Source organism: Eubalaena glacialis, chromosome 4, assembly GCF_028564815.1.
Source record: "Eubalaena glacialis isolate mEubGla1 chromosome 4, mEubGla1.1.hap2.+ XY, whole genome shotgun sequence".
NCBI lineage: Eukaryota > Metazoa > Chordata > Mammalia > Artiodactyla > Balaenidae > Eubalaena > Eubalaena glacialis.
This window is the reverse complement of record NC_083719.1, coordinates 92,161,284-92,173,024: the sequence shown is the minus strand read 5'-3', so window position 1 is coordinate 92,173,024 and position 11,741 is coordinate 92,161,284. Positions and strand designations below refer to the sequence as shown.

General features: G+C 42.3%; 1 protein-coding gene across 3 annotated transcripts in view; it reads left to right on the top strand.

The window, feature by feature from the left end:
- The first annotated feature begins 808 nt into the window (after window positions 1-808).
- Window positions 809-11,741, top strand: part of DCP2 (decapping mRNA 2) — a 44,797-nt gene continuing 33,864 nt past the window's right edge. For 2 of the 3 annotated variants that reach the window (XM_061188048.1, XM_061188049.1), the window contains exon 1: window positions 885-1,019. In XM_061188048.1, coding sequence (XP_061044031.1) covers window positions 967-1,019 — 53 coding nt within the window. In that variant the 5' untranslated portion in view covers window positions 885-966. Of the gene's footprint in view, window positions 1,020-11,741 lie in introns of all 3 variants that reach the window. The other variant, XM_061188050.1, reaches the window with a different exon arrangement.

Here is an 11,741-nt window from a genome sequence, read left to right as displayed (position 1 = left end):
CCTGTGGGTCTGATACAAAAGGAGCAAGTTGAGAAATGGATGCATCCAGAGTGTCTCCAAGGATCCCAAATGGATTGGACTCCAATAAGCAAGATGTGGAACGAATGAGGACTAGCCAGTTGGAGTGGTGTTAGCGTGCAGGAGGTGGAATGCAGATTCCTGAGTTCAGGTTCAATCAATTCATATTTTCTGAGATCTTACAGGGTGTCAAATACTGGGGTAAAGTCCCTTGTCTTCACAGGCAGGGTTGGGTGCCCGCAGAGTGAACGAGGTGAGCCACCACAAAAATGACAACTCTCTTGGGGGTTTGTAGCGAAAGGAGACACAGCCATTGGCCTGGAGTTGCTGGGGGCGGCGGTAAGTGTGTGTGCGGGATATCTGGTGACAGGAACCACGCATGGACACTCGTGCTGAAAGCGCCCACGGGCTCTGCAGTGCAGAGGTCGGAGCGCCTGCTCGGTCACGGAGCGGCGGTGCAGACCACGCCGAAGTCCTGGATATTGGTCTTGGGATCTAGTGGGAAAACCTGAGCCCTCCAGACTTCCTAATAGTGCGAAGGAGGCATGGTGCGCATGCGTCTATCCACCTCAAGGCCCAGTCCAAGGCGGCGGGAAGTTGGTTTCCTGAGTAGCAACTGAGCAGCTTGAAGACGGATTGGAGCCGACGGATCAATAAACAAACGTCTCATTGGCTTAGCTTGCTCAGGCTGCCGGTTCTCCAGCTTCCCATTGGGCCTTTCAAGCAGAGCAGGGGCGTGGCTCCCGGGGCTCCGCCCCCGCTCCGCGGCCCAGCCTCGGGGTCCCCGGCTGAGGGAGCCGGGCGGAAGTGAGCCGGTCCCGCCCCTTCCCCCTCTCGTTTTCGTTGGAAACGCGCCGCCGCCGTCGCCGTCGCCTGCTCTCCGTGCCGTACCCTCGGTCCCCGGCCGCGCGGAGCCGGGATGCACTGCTCCTGCTGTGGGTCCTCATCATGGAGACCAAACGGGTGGAGATTCCCTGCAGCGTCCTGGACGATCTCTGCAGGTACTGGGGCGCCCCGCGCTGCTCCGGGCCCCTGTCGTCCCCTGCTCTTTTTCTCTAAGTTTCGGCGACCCCGGGCGCCTCCGCGTCCCCTCCCCCGTCTCACATCCTTGTCCGGGCTTTCCGGTCCCGCCGCTGCTCCCTTTCCCCGTCGACCCTTATCTCGGACGACACCACCCCTCTTTTTCCGCCACAGCCTCCCTGTTTCTCATGCCCCCCTCCATTCCTCCTCGCGCAGCGCTGGAATTTCCTCATTTTTTTTAGTTCCCCAGCTACTTTGGTTTCCCCGCAAGCGAAGCCGCTTCGCCAAAGCCTGGATCTTTGGCATTTTGGGGGCAGCCCCTCCCCCCTCCCATTGCTTTTTCTGGCTCTCCGGCTTTCACAGACCGTTTTACCCCCTCCTCCCTCCATCACATTTCCCCAATTCTGTTGAAAGACCCCAAGGTTTTTAAGTCTTAGAATCCCAGGTTCTCGGAACTACGCAGGGAGCAATTTTCAAATTTACCTTTTCCCCGGAGTATTCTTATGGGTCTGTGGCGTTCTCTGTAAATTGCTGTAAAGAATTATTCTTTTGTTCATCCCCAAACTTATCATTGGAAGTGGGGAAAAAAGTCTGGAGTTGCTTTCCCCACCCCCACCTCCACCCCCCAATCTCTTAATTATCCTTCTTAAAGGAAATTCTCAACCGCTGGGTTTTAACTCCTGGAGTACTTTTACAAGAGAAATTTCCTGCGTTCTTCTCTCTTGTTGGCTATGATTTCAGATAGCCAAGCAAGTGTAAAATGGCCTTAAAATTTTACTTCAGGAAAAGGAAATCTTTTTGGTGCAGTAATACCCTGAGTTGTCGTCGGTGTAAGTGGGTTGTGAAGTAATTTTAATTACAAATGAGTGAAAGCTCTGATTAAAACAAACACATTTCACGTATTTATGTCTAAAAGTCTGACTTTTAGTAGTTGTGTCGCATTCACGCCTCTTTTAATGGGAAAGGAAGAACTAATACTTGTGGAGTTATTACTGAGTGCCAGGCAGGCACTGGCTGCTCTCTTCACATGTATCATTTAATCCTCGAAACCACCCTATTTGGTACGTGCAGTTTTTTCCATTTTCATCTGACAGACTCAGGTTGTAATTTACACAAGGTCACATTCATCTTAATTTAGAAAATCAAGGTTTAAGACCTAGGCCTTTTTCTCTTTAATGTCTGCTTTTTTTCCTACGCAGGTGGATGAAATAGAAAGTCAAGTCTAATGTTATATCCTCACAAAAGAAAAGTACATGTAGATAAGTAAATAGACTAATTCTGCAACCACTGAGAATTAACGTCACTGTACTTCTTTAGTGATGGTATGATTATAACTTTTGGAATATGATAGACTCGAATGAACCACTTAAAAGGCACTCATTTTTTTTTTTTTTTTAAAGTTTGGCTTTTTTTTTTTTTTTTTTTACTTTTTACACTTTATTTATTTATTTATTTTCGGCTGCATTGGGTCTTCGTTTCTGTGCGTGGGCTTTCTCTATTTGCAGCGAGTGGGGGCCACTCTTCATCGCGGTGCATGGGCCTCTCACTGTTGCGGCCTCTCTTGTTGCGGAGCACAGGCTCCAAACGTGCGGGCTCAGTACTTGTGACTCACGGGCCCAGTTGCTCCGCGGCATGTGGGATCCTCCCAGACCAGGGCTCGAACCCGTGTCCCCCGCGCTGGCAGGCAGACCCTCAACCACTGCGCCACCAGGGAAGCCCAAAGTCACTCATTTTCTATGATCATTTTTCTTAAGAAAAAAAGAGGTTTGATTGTCTGTCTTAGGTAAATGACTGGAAGAACATATACCAGATGTGGGATTATGATTTTTATCTTCTTGTTCGTGTTACCAAGATTTTTTAGAGGATGTACATTTTATAGTTAGAAAAATTAAATATGAGTAGTATTTGGAAAGGTGAGCAATAGTTTATGTATGAATTAATAGGGATACAGGTGATTTAGAAAAGATGGGTAATCTTATACTTTTTACAGGCATCTAAACTAATTGTCCCATTAGTATTGGGTTTATTTTGTATATTACGGAGGATTACATCATTTAAAGAAGTCATATCACCATTAAGAAGGTGGTTGATTTTATGTGTGTAATCTTACTTAAAAATAATGGTGTTGTGTTTTGTAGACTTCATGTTAAACATCTGTTGTGTTAAAGATTCTTACTTGTTTTTCTAGTTAGTGTATTTAAACTATTTTATACAAATTTTTTGGAACAGAGAAATATTGCTTTTTTTCCTTTAAGAAAATTTTTTGTAATCACTGTGTTTTGCCTCTGTAAGAATGATGTGTTTAAAAATTAGGGCTAGCCACTTGTTAAACTAATAGTGAAACTGTTACCAAACTCAACTTGGGTCTACTCGCCTGACATGCAGCAAAGCCTGTACTGACACTGGTTGTGGTTGAAGGGAAGTACTGCATTTATTGCTGGGCCATGCAAGGAAGAATGGACAGTTCATGCTCAAAAGACAAACTCCCCAATGGCTTTCAGGGAAGGGTTTTTAAAGGCAAGATGAGGGAAAGGGTCCAGGGTGAGTCATCAGCTCACGGACATCCTTCTGATAGGTTGGTGGTGAGGTAACAGGGTGGCATTTTAGGAATCTCAAATTATCAACCTGGTTTCAAGGGTCTGAGGTCTGCTTGCTGGTGGTTAGCATGCAGTTGACTTCCACCTGGTGGAGGTTTTAGTTTCTGCAAAACAACTTTGGGATATGGCTCAGGATATTATCTATAGGCCTTGAGGAGGAACTAAAGGCCCTTGACTTTGTTTTATGGCTAAGCCATTATTATTTCGTCATACTAGACTGCTTTCCTTTGTTTCTGCATTTTCCTGCTTCTCTGAACCAAATTTAGTCTAGGAGGCTAAAACTTTTCTATGAATAAGAGGTGACTGATAGGGGGTGGGGATGTCTTTTCCCAGGAAGGCTCCTGTGCCGTTTTAAAACCAAATAACCATTTCTTAAAACTTGAGGTTTTAAAAGTAATACCATTTTTCAAGTTAATATTTATAATATCTTTGTTGATTAAAGATTTTTTAAAATTTAATTAATTAATTAATTAAAAAATTTTTATTTATTTATTTATTATTTTGGGTTGTGTTGGGTCTTCGTTTCTGTGCGAGGGCTTTTCTCTAGTTGCGGCGAGCGGGGGCCACTCTTCATCGCGGTGCGCGGGCCTCTCACTATCGCGGCCTCTCTTGTTGCGGAGCACAGGCTCCAGTCACGCAGGCTCAGTAATTGTGGCTCACGGGCCTAGTTGCTCTGCGGCATGTGGGATCTTCCCAGACCAGGGCTCGTACCCGTGTCCCCTGCATTGGCAGGCAGACTCCCAACCACTGCGCCACCAGGGAAGCCCTAATTTATTTATTTATGTGTGTATGTATGTATGTATGTATGGCTGCATTGGGTCTTTGTTGCTGTGCCCAGGCTTTCTCTAGTTGCGGTGAGCGGGGGCTACTCTTCATTGCGGTGTGCAGGCTTCTCTTGTTGCGGAGCATGGGCTTCAGTAGTTGTGGCTCTTGGGCTCTAGAGCGCAGGCTCAGTAGTTGTGGCGCACGGGCTTAGTTGCTCCGCGTCATGTGGGATCTTGCCGGACCAGGGCTTGAACCCGTGCCCCCTGTATTGGCAGACGGGTTCTTAACCACTGCGCCACTGGGGAAGTCCTATACTTCTTTTTTAAGTACCTGCTGATTTATAAGTTTGGTCTTGACTCTTGTTTTTACTCCCTTTGTATTTTCTCCAGTTTTACTTCTTATGATCAGTACCTGTAAGGGTTTTTTTGCTTTGTGTTATTTTGATTTTTGATAAATTACATAGTCCTGCTAATCTTGTCTATGTCAGTTATTGACCATATAGTAGTATGTTTTAGAGGAATGTAAAATCTGAGAGTGATTTTTATGTGAAACATTAGAGCAAGAGACTTAAATTTTCAGGATGTGACTTTATAACCATTAGACAGCTTATAACCTAAGACATGAAATGTTATTTTTCAGGTGGTTGAATATGGGACATTTCATTTACAGGAATACTGTGCAGCCATTAGAAATTCCTCAGGCAGTTAGCAAACAGTAAACTGAAGGAAAATGTTTGTGTCTTGAAAATGTACACAATATACTGCTGAGGGTAATAACTAGTCATTTTATGCCCTTTGTTAAAACAAATTTTTAAATGTTTTGTATATGTATGTTTGTGTGCATGCACAGGAGAAGTCTGAAAGTAATATATACACCAAACTGATAAAACTGGTGACTTCTGGGTGAAATGGAATTGGAGGAGAGGAAGGGAAGACTCTGGTCTAAAATGCTTTAGTGAACCAAAATTACTTTATAATAAAACATGTACGTGTATGTAAAAAAGTAAATCAGCACCATTTTATGGTGATATTTGCCTTTGGTGTGCCATGATTTTTGACATTAAAAGTAAAATACATAGTTATTCAGTACTATTTAAATAATCTTATTAAAGATTTGGAAAGCATGTTTTTAAAGTAAAAACTGAAAACTGCAGTTTGGTAAGTTATTTCTCTTAAAGAAGTGTTTGGAGTTTTTTATAAGCCCCGTTAAGAATTAAATTGTAAAACCACTCCAGTGTTAAAAGGAGAAAGGTATTTTCTAGCAACTAATGTTGCTGCTGTTTTGGTGATCGCATAGGTTAATTAAATAATTTGTGTTTATCTTCAGCTTGCCATCTTAGTGTTCAGTTCACCGGAAACATTTTTGTATTAATTGTAGTCCTTGTGCTAATGCTTTGTCTATCTGTGGGAACATTGGAAAGGTGACATTTTTGTTAGGTGGAGAAATTTTTCCCATAACAAAATATTGTGGAAAGCATTTTATTTTAGCTATTAAAATGTACATATGTATGTATATACAAACACTTTTAAATCTTTAAAACAGATCAAAAACATTCACAGAATGAAAGCATTGAAGTTTAATTTTCCTATATCAAAATTTCCTATTTTTTACAAAGTTTCTTAAAGAAGTTAGCCTTTCAGTGTTAAAAAATGTACTCATCTGTAAGGTTTTAAAAAAAATCAAACAGTACAGATGAATTTATAAAATGAAAAGCAACAGTCTCTTGCCCGACCCCTTTTAGCCCAGTTCTGCTCTCCAGACTTTTACCTGTTTTGTGTTCAGTTCTTGTGGTGGATATTTCAATATTTTAAAGTATACTTGCACCAGTTTCTATCAACTTTAGATATTAGATTGAGGATTTAGTGTATCTTGGTAGACTGTTAAGTGAGGGTTTAGTTTACACTTACTGTTGCCCTTGTCCTACTTCCAATACAGTTATATCACTATTTTAAATCGTTCCATTGGTTACCTTCGTGACTTTAATATACTTAAAGTTATATTTCTGTTTAACGGACTTCAGTGTCTCTTGAGTCTGTATTTGATAAGGTGAAGCAGTTAGTGCCCCATCATTTCTTCCATTTCTTACCCATTCCCTCAGTTTCTATCCAGGTGAACTTAAAATAGAAATTAAGATTGATAGTAGTTACATTACATTTTGTAACCTTATGAAATCTTATACATTTTGCTACTGGTTGATTGCAAAAGCTGAATAATAATAATGGCATTTGTTATACATTATTACTATGTAAATATTTTTCACAGTAGAGGCAAGTCTCCAATGGTTAGGATTTTGTTTCTTTTCCATCTGGCCATAGTCAAGATCCTTTTGTAAGAATCTTGAAAGAGAATGAATGTCCTAATGAATTCTCTTTTCTTACATTCTACAAATTGCTCAAACTAATACAGTTTAATTTTTTCTTTTGGAGAAGGAAGCATATGATTTGTTCATTATTCCCTGATTCCTTCTAGCTATTCTTGAAATAAGTTTTTCCCCTTTTGTTCTAATTTTGACTTTTTGCTTCATGTTTGGACTGTGATTCTCTTGTACATTTACCCTTTTCCCCCAACATGCCCAAAGTTTCTTGCTGCCGTCCACCATCACCCCCATATCTGCTCCTTTATTTATTTATTTATTTTTTAAACGTGATGATCCATTTATTTATTTATTTATTTATTTATGGCTGTGTTGGGTCTTTGTTTCTGTGCGAGGGCTTTCTCTAGTTACGGCAAGTGGGGGCCACTCTTCATGGCGGTGCGCGGGCCTCTCACTATCGTGGCCTCTCTTGTTGCGGAGCACAAGCTCCAGACGCGCAGGCTCAGTAATTGTGGCTCACGGGCCTAGTTGCTCCGTGGCATGTGGGATCTTCCCAGACCAGGGCTCGTACCCGTGTCCCCTGCATTGGCAGGCAGACTCTCAACCACTGCGCCACCAGGGAAGCCCTGCTCCTTTATTTTTTATTTATTTTTTTAAAGATTCTTTTTTATTTTTTTAAGTTTTTAATTTATTTTTTTATTTTTGGCTGTGTTGGGTCTTTGTTGCTGTGTGCACGCTTTCTCTAGTTGCGGCGAGCGGGGGCCACTGTTCGTTGCGGTGCGCGGTCTTCTCATTGCAGTGGATTCTCTTGTTGCAGAGCACGGGCTCTAGGTGCACGGGCTCAGTAGTTGTGGCACACGGGCTTAGTTGCTCCGTGGCATGTGGGATCTTCCCGGACCAGGGCTCGAACCCGTGTCCCCTTCATTGGCAGGCGGATTCTTAACCACTGCACCACCAGGGAAGTCCCGGCTCCTTTATTATATCCTTGGTCTTACCCTCAATCATACTATATCTACTGTTCTACAGAATTCTTTTTTCCTGGAGAATGCCATTTTGGAGATCTCCACTCTCTTAGTCTAATCTGGACTGGTTGCTTCTTAGTCTTGCCAAACAACTGGCACACTAGAATCCCCTTTCCCAGCTCTCCCAGGTTATATCTCTTCTTTCTTGAATCCTGTTTTATGCTTTCTTGGTTTTCATTCTTGTTTTGCTAGTGTACATTCTAAAGTAATTTCCTTTGAGGGGGTCATTAGGGAGTAAACTTTCTTGAGTCCGTATGTGACTGAAATGTCTCTTTTTCTTCTCACAGTTATGTTTCCAGGTGGTCCAGGGTCCACACTTTCAGTACCAAGGTTCCAGGAGATATCCTCAACACTGTCTTTTCTTCACAACCAGTTTTTTAATGTGTTTAATTTTTTCTTTGTCACGAATTAGATTTTCCTTAGACGTTGGGTGAGTTTTGGTTGCTGTTTCATATTTAAGATGAGGCTGTAGAGGGATTTACTTGTTGATAGGCTTCTTTATGAGAGTAGATAGGGAGCTGACTTTTACGCTGGGAGACCCTTGAATACCAGTGTGTAGGAGTTTTGCTTTGGGGTGCCAACACTCAAACCTATCTGCTAAAGTTAGAAAAGGGCCTTGGGTGTTGTTCCTCCTTCCCCCACCTTTTGTAGGAGAAACTCCTGACTGTCAGAGGAATGAAAGAAGAGTGGATGTTCTCCTATTACATAAATAGACCTCTCTGTTACCCTTTTTAAAAGTTTTATTTCTTCTCATCTTCCAGCTTACCTTTCTTCATTTGGGGCTTTTCTGGATTGGGATGGGAATGGGATTGGATTTCTCTGTCTTAGGCATTTTCTTACCCCATTTTAGATTGTGGTTAGTATCCTCTAGAAATTTGTTGAAATGCAAATTAAAAAAAAATTTATTTAATTAATTTTTGGCTGCGTTGGGTGTTAGTTGCTGCACGTGGGCTTTCTCTAGTTGTGGCGAGCGGGGGCTACTCTTCGTTGTGGTGTGCGGGCTCCTCATTGTGGTGACTTCTCTTGTTGTGGAGCACAGGCTCTAGGCACGCGGGCTTCAGTAGTTGTGGCACTCGGGCTCAGTAGTTGTGGCTTGCGGGCTCTAGAGCGCAGGCTCAGTAGTTGTGGCGCACGGGCTTAGTTGCTCCGCGGCATGTGGGATCTTCCCGGACCAGGGCTCGAACCCATGTCCCCTGCATTGGCAGGTGGAGTTTTAACCACTGCACCACCAGGGAAGTCTGAAATGCAAATTTCTAGTTAAAGATAGTAGATTGAACACAAACATCTACTCCACAAAAAGAGTAAAGTTTAACAATTTTAAATGCCTAACCCCACAAGAAAAGGAAGATTGGGTGAAGGGATGAGCAACAAAACTTGGAAACCGTACAGCAGAAGGGAAAGTGGCATATGACTTAGCAGACTTGATAGAGTGAAAGACTACTGTAGTAGTCTACTTCAGAATTAGAGAATATTGAAAAGTGGCAGAAGTAAGTTTATGCATCCTGTATACATATTGAAAACCATCCTTCTTCCCCTGCTCAGCTCCCAGAATGTGGCAGCCTGGGCTTTACACTCCAGATAGGAGATTGGAAGGTTCTTGTCTAGGTGATCTGACTAGCCCATGAGGAAACACCTAAAGATACTAACATTGGAGGTTCCTTGATTAAATGGCTCAGCCTGATCACCTTAAATGGTGCCTCATAGTTTGACAACCTTCCTAATTAGCTTTGTGGTCTATCACATTAAATATGAATATCTGAAATAGGCCTCTTAACACAAAAGGTAGAGCATAAAACTAACAAGAACAAAAAAGCAACTGAAAAGAATCAAACTATGCAGGTAGAAGAAAACTTTAAAACAAAAAAACCCCTCAAAACTACATTGATCTCCTTAGATAGGTAGGTGGTTTTTACAGTCATGGAATAACAGAATTATCTGTGAAAGCATAATTTAAACAATTAAAAATAGCCTTTGGAATTTTAAATATGAGAGTAGAAACAAAAACCTCAATAGATGGCTTGCAAGAGACCGTTTCCCCAAAGTAAGGGGGCTTGAGAAATTAGAGATAGGAAATATCAGAGAAAAGTGAAGAATCAAAGGATCAGTCCATGAGGTCCTTTAGTACTGAAGAAGGTGAGTTTCTAAATAGGTAAAGTCCATTGAATGGGTGATGCAGTAGATGAATAATAGACAACTGGGAAATTTCAGAACATTGAGGATAGAAGGAAGAACCTGGAAGCTTCCAGTCTGAAAAAACAGGTTGGACAAAGGAATCTGAATGGCTTCAGTCTTCACATCAAAAATTATAGGCTGGCAGGAGCAGGCACTGTCTTCAGGATTCTGAAGGAAAATGATTTCCAACCTGGAATTCTTTACCTAGCCAAAGTGTCAAGTGTGAGGATAAAAATATTCTCAAATTCACCATGTCTTAATATTAATCTCCCCTGCATCCTTTTTCCAGAAAGCATGGGAGGATGTACTTTGTGAAAATAGGAAGTACATTAATTAGGAGGAAGACAGGATATAAGAAACATGAGATCTGAATTCAGGAGGGGGCTTCCCTGGTGGCGCAGTGGTTAAGAATCTGCCTGCCAATGCAGGGGACACGGGTTCGAGCCCTGGTCCGGGGAAGATCCCACATGCCGCGGAGCAACTAAGCCCATGCGCCACAACTACTGAGCCTGCGCTCTAGATCCCGCGAGCCACAACTACTGAGTTAGCGTGCCACAACTACTGAAGCCCGTACGCCTAGAACCCATGCTCTGCACGGAAGAGAAGCCACTGCAATGAGAAGACCGCGCACCGCGACGAAGAGTAGCCCCTGCTCGCCGAAACTAGAGAAAGCCCGCGCACAGCAAGGAAGACCCAATGTAACCAAAAATAAATAAATAAAATACATTTATAAAAAAAAAAAATACAGGATGGAAGCGTTGGGAACTATAGGATGCTAGTGAAAGGATAGCATAGGATGACAGATGTGTATTATGTGAAGTGACAACCACTCCAGACTGGAACAGATCAGAAGGCTCAGGGATAGTCTTCAAGATGAAACGGATGTGTCTGAATTAACATCTTGAGAAAAAAAATTTAGGAAACTAGTGGAAGATTGAGTTAGTGACAAGTATAGAGAAAACAAAGCAAAGACAATGACAAGACATTTATTAATTAGTGGGAGAACAAAGGTTGTGCTTAAAAGGGAAAACAATCGTAGCTTGTCACATGGCTTAGTCGTGAATTGCGTTTGCAGAGTCATAGTAATGTAAAGACTGAATTTTTGATCTAACCCTGTGGTTATCAACTGGGAGTGATTTTGCTCCCCTCAGGGAACTTTGGCAGTGGCTGGAGATCTTTTTGGTTGTCACAGCTTACTGGAGAGTGCTATTGACGTCTAATAAGCGAGGCTACGGATGCTGCTAAACACGTACAGCACACAGGACAGCTCCTCTCAACGTACAGTTATCAGTTCCAGGTGTCAATAGTGCTGAAGTTAACAAACTAACCAAACTAAGATACCATTTTGTTGGGAAGATGGAGAGATGAGAATGGTGTGTAGAATGAGAGTGGGAGGACTGGAGTTGTTAATTCTTCAGCTTCCATAATGAAAATCAATAGAAAATGTCCCAAACTGAGAAAATAAGAAATAGCAGACAGGTGTTTTTTTTGAGACTTGGTGTAAGTTAAATAAAATCAGATAAAAGAAGGCTAGTTTTTGCAGTGCTTTTTGTCTTTGTGTATCATCTACTGGCTAGTCTGAGACTTGGGCAGTGGTCTGTCTCATACATAGTTGAGCTCACAAAGTGTGTGGTGTGCTGTTTGTATTCTAATCCAAGTTTGTGCAGTTTGGGGTTGAGCCTCAGAGTTCATAAACAATTTCGTGGGACCATTTTCCTGAGCTGCTCCTTTTCTGCTGTCTCCCTGGTACTTCTTCGCTCCCCTTTTTGAGGAAATTGAATATTGAAAAATGGCAAAAATGGAAAGGCGCACTACCACACATTTCATGTGACT